This window comes from Myotis brandtii, unplaced genomic scaffold (genome assembly GCF_000412655.1).
Source record: "Myotis brandtii unplaced genomic scaffold, ASM41265v1 scaffold433, whole genome shotgun sequence".
In the NCBI taxonomy this organism is placed as follows: Eukaryota; Metazoa; Chordata; class Mammalia; order Chiroptera; family Vespertilionidae; genus Myotis; species Myotis brandtii.
Window position 1 is genome coordinate 841,557 of NW_005366559.1, and position 10,451 is coordinate 852,007.

At 55.8% G+C, this 10,451-nt stretch overlaps 1 protein-coding gene across 1 annotated transcript in view; it reads right to left on the reverse strand.

Annotated features, from left to right (window-relative positions):
- The window catches only part of OSBPL1A (oxysterol binding protein-like 1A), a 119,070-nt gene that overhangs the window by 88,065 nt on the left and 20,554 nt on the right, over positions 1–10,451 (reverse strand). The window contains exons 3-10 of the mRNA XM_014546152.1: positions 9,684–9,758; positions 7,239–7,350; positions 5,790–5,875; positions 4,778–4,922; positions 2,266–2,327; positions 1,071–1,115; positions 243–316; positions 66–129 (exon numbers count right to left, since the gene is read on the reverse strand). Coding sequence (XP_014401638.1) covers positions 66–129; positions 243–316; positions 1,071–1,115; positions 2,266–2,327; positions 4,778–4,922; positions 5,790–5,875; positions 7,239–7,350; positions 9,684–9,758 — 663 coding nt within the window. The remainder of the gene's footprint in view (positions 1–65; positions 130–242; positions 317–1,070; positions 1,116–2,265; positions 2,328–4,777; positions 4,923–5,789; positions 5,876–7,238; positions 7,351–9,683; positions 9,759–10,451) is intronic.

A 10,451-nucleotide genomic window follows, 5' to 3' on the forward strand; every position in this document is an offset into this window, starting at 1 on the left:
ACACGAGGCCGGGCCATCGCTTGCGGAGCCGACTCCACGTGCAGCGAAGACGCCTGTCGTCCTACCGTGCACACGGCTTGCGTGAGGTGTTTGCACCCCTGGCGGTAAATCTTACGGGCGGCGTCGGGCCTTCAAAATAAACATTACATTTTCACGGTAAAAGGAGAAGAGATAAGTGAAAAGGTTCAACCTTCCCAAACTGGCATGCGACAATTTCACAAGAGCAACGGCCGGACACTCACTGCTTCCGATACCAGGACAGGACACCGTGCTCCAGCACCACCCAGAACAGCCTCCAGCCGAAAAACCGCGAGCTCTAAGGGAGAGCAAAGGGACCCGCTGACCCCGCGGCGCAAACACTGGCTGCGCGTGGCTGGGTCAGGCGGGTCCCCGTCTGTGAGCGAGGCGTGCGGTGAGCACCCCAACACGCTCCCGCCTGGGCGCACCCCTAAGGGCAACAGAGGGGAGACACCCACACCCATGGATCCATGCCCACAGCTCTGTTCCCACAGGACTGTTCTGGGGCATTTACCCGAATTACCAGCGGTGGGCTAACAAGGCCCTTCCTCAACGTCCTGAGTGAACTTCTAGACAGAGAGAACCATCCTGAATGTGTGTCACCTGGGAGCACACACGCACGCAAACGTGGAGGCAGTGCCTGCGGCCGAGCACACCACAGCCCTCACCCAGCTCCGTCCCCAAACACGGAGCTCAGACGCGCAGGAATGCCTGGCCCCAGAAAGACCTCGTGGGTGCTCTGACAATGCGGAGCTTAACTTCTCCCCAAGTCCCCGTGGTTCATGGTCCATAACAAACAGTGATTCTATGATCTACGATCACGTAAGAAAGACTGCTCCCCCCACCCCCCATCCCCGCTCCGACCGACGTGGCCACTGGACAGGGCGAGACCACGGACACAGGGCAGCAGCCGCCCCACGCGTCGCCGAGTGCCGCCAGCAGGACACAGGGCTGCGTGAGAGGCGGACGACCACCTCAGAAATGACCGGAAACATTTCACGAACACAGACCCCGAGCCTCCCTCCCAGGTTATGGTGAAAGTGCCCACCCACCTTCCAGAGGGGACCTTCAAACTGCCTCAGCGCTCGGTACAGGGCCTGCGGGAAACGAGTCTCGTTAAATGCACTTCAAACGCTCAGGGACACGCACGCCCCGCGCGACCCTGCGCCCACCGTGTCCCCGCGACCCTGTGCCTACCGTGTCCCCGCGACCCTGCGCCCCCCGTGTTCCCGCGACCCTGTGCCTACCGTGTCCCCGCGACCCTGCGCCCCCCGTGTTCCCGCGACCCTGTGCCTACCGTGTCCCCGCGACCCTGCGCCCCCCGTGTTCCCGCGACCCTGTGCCTACCGTGTCCCCGCGACCCTGCGCCCCCCGTGTTCCCGCGACCCTGTGCCTACCGTGTCCCCGCGACCCTGCGCCCCCCGTGTTCCCGCGACCCTGTGCCTACCGTGTCCCCGCGACCCTGCGCCCCCCGTGTTCCCGCGACCCTGTGCCTACCGTGTCCCCGCGACCCTGCGCCCCCCGTGTTCCCGCGACCCTGTGCCTACCGTGTCCCCGCGACCCTGCGCCCCCCGTGTTCCCGCGACCCTGTGCCTACCGTGTCCCCGCGACCCTGCGCCCCCCGTGTTCCCGCGACCCTGTGCCTACCGTGTCCCCGCGACCCTGCGCCCCCCGTGTTCCCGCGACCCTGTGCCTACCGTGTCCCCGCGACCCTGCGCCCCCCGTGTTCCCGCGACCCTGTGCCTACCGTGTCCCCGCGACCCTGCGCCCCCCGTGTTCCCGCGACCCTGTGCCTACCGTGTCCCCGCGACCCTGCGCCCCCCGTGTTCCCGCGACCCTGTGCCTACCGTGTCCCCGCGACCCTGCGCCCCCCGTGTTCCCGCGACCCTGTGCCTACCGTGTCCCCGCGACCCTGCGCCCCCCGTGTTCCCGCGACCCTGTGCCTACCGTGTCCCCGCGACCCTGCGCCCCCCGTGTTCCCGCGACCCTGTGCCTACCGTGTCCCCGCGACCCTGCGCCCCCCGTGTTCCCGCGACCCTGTGCCTACCGTGTCCCCGCGACCCTGCGCCCCCCGTGTTCCCGCGACCCTGTGCCTACCGTGTCCCCGCGACCCTGCGCCCCCCGTGTTCCCGCGACCCTGTGCCTACCGTGTCCCCGCGACCCTGCGCCCCCCGTGTTCCCGCGACCCTGTGCCTACCGTGTCCCCGCGACCCTGCACCCACCGTGTTCCCGCGACCCTGCGCCTACCGTGTTCCCGGAGAGGAGGTGCTTCACCTCCGCGCCCTGGGCCAGGTGCAGCGGCTTCTGGTCTGTGTGAAAAGCAAGGACGGCCCTGTGACTGCAGCACGGGCCTGGCTCCGCTCCCCCCCCCTTTCCTCCCGATGCCCCTGAGCGGCCAGCTCCTCAGGGCCTCCTGTCCGCGCCATGTCTGCAGACAGAGTAGCCAGGACACTGTGCGAGCACTGTGCCCTGCAGGCTCTCCTGCCCTCCAGTCACTCCCTGGGCTGCTGAGGGGCCACGGCCCGGGGCTTAAACAGCACTAGCAGCTCTCTCCGGCTCAGGAGGTCAGATCCACTCCCTCCCCTCCCCCAGCTTCCACAGGCCACTGACAGGCACCCATGACGTGATGCGTGGCCCTCCCTCCTGCGGGGGCGTTGCCCCAGCCTGTGCCCCATCTGTCCTCTCTCCTGACACTGGTCGTCCTCCACCTCCCTAGAAGAGCCATGTGAGCCCACGGGGCACCTGGGTAACAGCATCCTTTCCCCCATGCAGGTCCCCTAACCTCCCATCTCTGGGGGCCAGGACCCATCCGTCCCCACAGCCACCAGCTGCCCCAGAACTCAGGGCGATGGCCCCAGCTGAGGGGCCAAGGAGAGGGCAGTGGAGAGAGGAGCCAGCGAGATACTGTGGGAACACCGCCCTCCGCGTGCAGGCGCTGGGCTTTGGCAAACGACAAGAACAGAATCTGCGTGTCACAGTGACTACTGAGCAGGACCCCGTGCAGGATGCTGCGAGGAAGCCACCTGGGACCTGGGGGAGATCTAACCGCTGGAGAAACAAAAGCTGCATGTTAACAATTTAAACACACACAGCCTTCCCCACACAGCGCATCAGACGGAGACGCCGTATCAGGAGGAGACGCCGTGCAGGAAGGCGACACAGCCCACAGGTAACTGCTTCACCTGCAGGATGGTGTCTTACTAAGCACGCCGCCCCTGGCTCTCGGGAAGCTGGCTGGGGGCAGGGATGTGTCTGCAGGGGCTGCGCCAGGCGTTCTGGCATCTCCACGGTGCTCTCTTCCTCTCTAACGCAGCTGGAGGCCCTGCCAGCGGCGTTTCCCCTCCTCCGTTGCTTTATGAGGCAGATAACACCCCAACCACAGACAGGCTGCGACCACGCAGGCTCCAGGTCCAAACACCTTTAGCTAATACCATCCCTGGCAGGTGTTGGGCAATGTTTCTGTATCAATGTCTCCTAATGAGAGTCGCTGATGCACCAACTAATACTGGAGGCCGGGGACTTAGCAGAGAACATGACAATGTGGGTGGGAATCATGGAAAAGGAAGAAGACAGTAAATAAACAGACAGGAAATAGAGCAGAGGATAAAGCATGCTATGCCCATGTGTTACGTGGGTGAGTGACGGATACCAGCTCAGCCTGGAGACTGGGGGTGTTTACATGGAAAGGAAGCGGTCAGAGTGGTGGAGGGGCAGCTGCGGCAGAGGCCTGGGCAGGAGCTGCGGGGGCAGGAGCTTCGGGGCAGGAGCTGTGGGGACCGTCCAGGGGCTGTGCAGGCAGGCAGACCTCTGTGAGCCGCTGCCAGGAGCCTGAGTTTTGTTCTAAAAGGATGCAAAGCCCCTGAAGGGTTTCCCATGGAAGAGTAACATGATCTGACTTACTTAAAACTCTGTCAAATTGTTAAAAACCAACACCTTTGTAAGGATAACGGGGGAACCGAGCTCTGGCCGGTACGAATACGGCGGTGCTGCCCCGGCTGCTGTGCAACAGCTCCGTCAGGATGTAACTCACACCCATTCCCTCCCCCACGGAAGGTGTATCGCTCCCAGAGCCGTGGGGCTGTCCCTCCGTCGTGGATCTAAGAAGGAGCACTTCTCTTTCCTAAATATAAAATGCGTCTGAAGAAACAACCTGTCGGGGAGGGATCACTATTGGCAGTTCCTGGGAGAGGATGCTGTGTCAGTTAATGACGCCCGTCTATCGTTAAGCCGTGATCATTCCTGTAATAAACTTTCTAACCACACGGTGGCTGCTGTGTGGATCGTGGCTGGAACGTGGGCAAGAGGAAACTGAGAGTGACAGCCACACAGCCTGAGGCATCCAGGGGACGCGCAGGCACTGGAGAAGCGGACAGTGTGACGGCGGAGAGCAGCCAGGGCTCCAGGCGAATGTCAGAGGTCGAGTCACAGGACTGCCCACGGCACAGCTGGGCTGACCGTGTGTTCTGAGGGGAAACGCCGCTCACACTGTTAATGGGAAGTTAACCATCACGCTGGGTTTCCAGCTCACTCGGAGGAGACGTCACGGGAGAAGGCCCGCCGCTCCGCGCTTTCGTCTGAGACATGGCTCCTCCGGGCAGAGGGCAGTGGGGTTTCGCTCACAGAATCCTGCCCTCACACCACCTCCGGCCAGGGAGCCGCATGCCCAGGGCAGAGCCCTCGATGCCCGAAGGGCCAGCGCACAGTCAGACTCCCACAGAACACTGACCCACGGACAGCCGCCCTGCCAGTGCCCGCTCACCGTTCCTGTTCCGCAGGCTGGGGTCGGCCCCGCTCTTCAGCAGGGCCAGCACGCAGGGCCCCCGGGCCCGGTAGGCCGCGCAGTGCAGGGGCGTGTTCCCCAGCTGGTCCACGCAGTTGACGTCGGGGGGGTTGGGGCTGTTGAGCTGCGGAGGGAGAGACGCAGAAGCAGGTGTCAGAGGCAGCCCTCTCCCAGCAGCACCGGCAGACCACACGCCTGGCTCCCAGCGGCTCCTGGCACCGGGCTCCCAGCGGCCGCGGCTCCCTAAACCAGCCACCATGTCACCGCCGGGCTGTCCTCCAGGGGCCATGAAGGCCCAGGCCCCCACTCCGACAGGAGAGCTGTCCGTCTGTCCCAACACAATACAAATATCCCAAAACACTGTCCCCCCCTTCGCAGGGTTCCTTCTAGACGTTGGGCAGACCCTTCAGAAACGGCCGTCAAAGTGAGAGCCCGATGCCTGCGTAGGGCCTGCACCAGGCTGCACCTTCAACCGCCTCACGTTCAGTTCTTGCCTGGAAACCCCGGCTCCCAGCCCAGCAGGTTTCAGGAGGGTGGGGAGCGTGTCAGGAATTCAGAGGAAACACAGCATTGCACACGTAGCCTCAGTGAACTACAGGCTTGTGTTCTGTTATCATGAACTTGAGTATTTTGGCCCCACGACGCCACTAAGTTATAAAGTTAACATTAAGGAAACGTGTGTCTTCAAGGGCAGAATCTATATATACAAAAGCCTAAGCGACCAAATGACTGGACCACCGAACGACCGGACGCTATGACATGCACTGACCACCAGGGGGCAGACGCTCAACACAGGAGCTGCTCCCTGGTGGTCAGTGCACTCCCACAGCCAACCTCCCGCGGCCCTTCCCCCTGGCCAGCCTGATCGGCCCCAATCGGGACTAGGGGAGATGGCCCCAATCAGCCCCAATCACTGGCCAGGCCGAGGGACCCCACCCGTTCGTGCACCGGGCCTCCTGTAAAGAAATAATGCCTTTTTATTTTTTTTTACCAGAGCTATGAGTTCTGCTGTTTTTCCTTCTCTTGCTGCTTCTAAAAGTAATTCTTCAAGCTTTCTTTGCTGAGTCCTTTCTACAGCTGCAAAAGGAAAAATATATATATTTCTCAGTCAGGATAGCAGCAGCAACTTCACCACAGACGGACAGAGAACACAGAGGCGGTGCTGAGGACAGGCACGAGGGCTCTGGGCTGTGGCTCAAACGCAGGCGGACGCACTGCTGTCCTCATCGCCTTGCATGTCAGATCCCGATGTCCCCTTCCTTCAGGTTCACAGGAACTTGTCTTCAATTCCGAGGTCTTTCGTCTGTTACTCACCACAGCACCCGTCACCAATGCTTGTGAAGCACTGTCTTAGCTGAAACACACTACATACCTAACCTGGAAAGGTAGACACGTGGGGAGAGGGGTCCATACCTCCAAAACCTTCAATGTGAACAGCAATAAGAAACAGCACTGGTGGGAAATGTACCAACCCTGAGTGTATTTAGATTTATATATACCTACATACTTCCACATAAGAATACAAATCTACTTCTTTTTTTTAAATATATTTTTATTGACTTCAGAGAGGGAGAGGGAGATAGAAACATCAATGATGAGAGAGAATCATTGATCGGCTGCCTCCTGCACGCCCCCTACTGGGGATTGAGCCACAACCTGGGCCTGTGCCCTCACCAGGAATTGAACCGTGACCTCTGGTTCATAGGCTGATGCTCAACCACTGGGCCACACCATCCGGTCTGGAGAAGCAGATTCTTAAACTCGCCACAATGTGGCATCAAGTTCACGGCTGAAAGCTCTGAGGAAACTCTTGTAGAGATAATTCTGTGTCTAATCAGTGACTCCCTGATCACACCCCTTAGAGCAGGGGTCCTCAAACTACGGCCCGCGGGCCACATGCAAATACAAATATTGTATTTGTTCCCATTTTGTTTTTTTACTTCAAAATAAGATATGTGCAGTGTGCATAGGAATTTGTTCATAGTTTTTTTTTAAACTATAGTCCGGCCCTCCAACGGTCTGAGGGACAGTGAACTGGCCCCCTGTTGAAAAAGTTTGAGGACCCCTGCCCTAGAGCACAGGCTCGGTGCCCTAGCTGGTCATGTTAGAAGCAACGTCTGCTCCTGCTCTGAACCTTGAATACGATGAGAGAAAACGCTACTCATGTAAGGTTACTGTCTAGACCAGCCGTGGGCAAACTACGGCCCGCAGGCCGGATCCGGCCCGTTTGAAATGAATAAAACTAAAAAAAAAAAAAGACCGTACCCTTTTATGTAATGATGTTTACTTTGAATTTATATTAGTTCACACAAACACTCCATCCATGCTTTTGTTAAGGCCCTCGGGTCCCGTTTAACAACCCATTGTGACCCTCGAGTCAAAAAGTTTGCCCACCCCTGGTCTAGACATTAAACATTAGGGTAAGGTCCGTGACATTTACCTTCGAGCATGTTTCTGATTTCTCTGTCATGAGTGACTTCTTTGGCTCTCTGTCCACTCCCATTAACAACGGTGGGATCGGCGTTATATTCTAAAAGCAGCATTACCAACTCCTAAAAGAAAAAATATTTTTAGCTATTATTAAACCAAGACTTTGTTGTATAATAACCCTTTTACAAAGTACTAATTACTACTGAGTTTCTACAATAGAGAAAAGCACTGCGTAGGAATTTTTGTAACAGATTTTTCTACAGTAACTGAATACTAAGTAACTACAATACATTGAATACTAGAATTCAACTAATTGTAGTCATAATTAATGACTGCCTAAACAACTGTCAATCCACCATGAACAAAGACAACTTCTAGCTTCTATAATTAATTTTTAGTAAGTTATCTTTTTTAACCAAGTTGATTTCATGTGATCAAACTATGTTAACAAGATATTATTTGAACTATAGCAGACAGATCCATTTAACATTCTTCTTCCAAAGCCTGTTGACAAAAGTAATTTCCCCAACAGATCGAGATTTTTTAAAATCACGTTTGCTGTTTATAAGACACAGAACATTATTGTCTGAGTGGCAGCAGCTGCTGGGATACACCGCTTGGGAAGCTGGGTTTACAATAAAGCGAAGGATTTCCTAAAGTCAGAAAAAAGCGACGTAACTCCTATTTCCTCCAAGTGGCCACCTGTCCTTGTGGGGATTTCAAATGCTCTGGTATTGCCACATGCAAGGCCAGTACCCCCGGCCGGCTCAGTCACGCAACCTCAGCTGAGAGCGTGCAGGCGGCGCGCAGGCGGACGCGGGAGGCTCGATGCAAGTTTTACGGGGGGCGCGGCGGGACACTTGCTCTGTCGCCCACACTGAGGCAGCATGAAACACGTGCTCGATGTCGGTCTCCTCAAAGCCCTCATGCAGGGCCTACTTTTCACTTTGCTTTGCATCGTGTGTTCGCATTTTCCTGTTTCATTTCTCAGAAACATTAAGCTAGAATCCGTGATGGCCTTGTGTGTACATTACTTAGAACCTGGAGTAAAATAACTTAAGTGTCAGAATGTGGTAGGTGTGCACCCAGCTGGGGTGGCTCAGTACTTGAGCATCATCCCGTGCACCAGAGGTTGCTGGGGCGATTCCCGGTCAGGGCACAGGCCCGGGTCGTGGGTTCAATCCCCAGTGTGGGGCGTGCAGGAGGCAGCCGATCCATGATTCTCTCTCTTCACTGATGTTTCTCTCTCTCTCTCCCTTTCCCTTCCTCTCTGGAATCAATAAAAAAAATACATATTTTAAAAAATATAAATGTGGTATATCATCCATACAACAAAATATTATTCAGTCATAAAAACAAACTAAGTACCGATTCATGCTACAGCATGGGTGAGCTCCAACAATGTTAGGCTAAAAAGAAGCCAGACATAAGTGGAATCATGGGAATTTTTGTCAAAAGTCTCTAGGAATAGCAAATATCTACAGACAGAAAGCAAGTCAGTGGAAGCCTAACCCGTGGACCAGATGCAGCAAATGAATGCAAACAGCCTGAGGGAACTTTGAGGGGGGACGGAATGTTCCAGGTCAGATGTGAGGATGGTCGCACAGACGTGTAAATGCACCGACAATCCCACAGCAGGCGTGTGTCACATGTGTCATGCAGGGCACACTACTCTTCTATGAGGCTGGATGTGGGGATGGTCGCACAGACGTGTAAATGCACCGACAATCCCACAGCAGGCGTGTGTCACGTGTGTCATGCAGTGCACACTACTCCTCTATGAGGCTGGATGCGGGGATGGTCGCACAGACATGTAAATGCACCGACAATCCCACAGCAGGCGTGTGTCACGTGTGTCATGCAGTGCACACTACTCTATGAGGCTGGATGTGAGGATGGTCGCACAGACGTGTAAATGCACCGACAATCCCACAGCAGGCGTGTGTCACGTGTGTCATGCAGTGCACACTACTCTATGAGGCTGGATGTGAGGATGGTCGCACAGACGTGTAAATGCACCGACAATCCCACAGCAGGCGTGTGTCACGTGTGTCATGCAGTGCACACTACTCTATGAGGCTGGATGTGAGGATGGTCGCACAGACGTGTAAATGCACCGACAATCCCACAGCAGGTGTGTGTCATGCATGTCATGCAGGGCACACTACTCCTCTGAAGCTGTTTAAAGGAACAGTCGGGGTCCCCCTCCCTGCAGCACACGGGAGGCTGCAGGCTCCTGGAGTGGAGGCTCATGACCTTCACACTCGACCTCACTGTCCAACGCCGACTAACAGCGTGGGATCTTCTGACCAAAGTGCTGGTTTACACGCGTGTGCCTCTGCTCAGTGGCAATTCCTCTGGTTGTAAAAGAGAAAACACCTGTGACCGCTCTTCCAGACACTTCACTTGCAAACACGAACATGGAACACGGAACACGGAACACGGAGGTCCTCACCTTTCGCCCCGTGAAGGCCGCTCGGTGAAGGGGCGTGTCGCCCATGTCGTTCAGGACGTTCACTTCTGCTCCCGCCTGGGGAACATGGAAACATTACACAGCGTCACAGATGGAGAAGCACACAACGTGGAAGTCATTTCTTAATGTTTCAAGATTAAAGTCTTTGAAATGTTGATCGGTTGTCACTAGTAAAAATAAGTTCATTTCATACTAAAAGTAAATAGTAAACTTCCTGCAGGTAAAACCTAGCTGACAGGTAGAAAAATGAAAAACTACTTTTCTTTAAAAATCTACGCCCCTCCACTGAACTTCAGAAACAGCCATATTTTAAAAAGGCAAACCATCTCTGAATGAAATACCATATTTTGCCACCAATTTAGTAAGTTTTTAGGAGGGGAAAAAGATGCCACCATTTAAATGTGCACATTAATTTTAAGATGCAATCCAATTTCAGAAATATAAATATGTGAAAAATTGTTAATCACAGAATTGAGAAATTTGAAGTCTTACATTATATGATGCCCATTAAGAAATTCTGTAATTATTTTTTAACTAAAGGCCTGGTGCACGAATTCGTGCACAAGTGGAGTCCTGCCGGCCCGCCCGATCAGTGCCGATTAGGCAACCGGGGGAAGGGGAAGTGGAAGGTTGGCCGACGGCCCTGCCCCTGATCGGGGTGAGGGGGCCAATCCGGGGCAGTGCTAGCTAGGAGGAGGGGCCATGGGCAGTTGGCGGGCTGGCCCCACCCCTGATCGGGGTGGGGTGGCC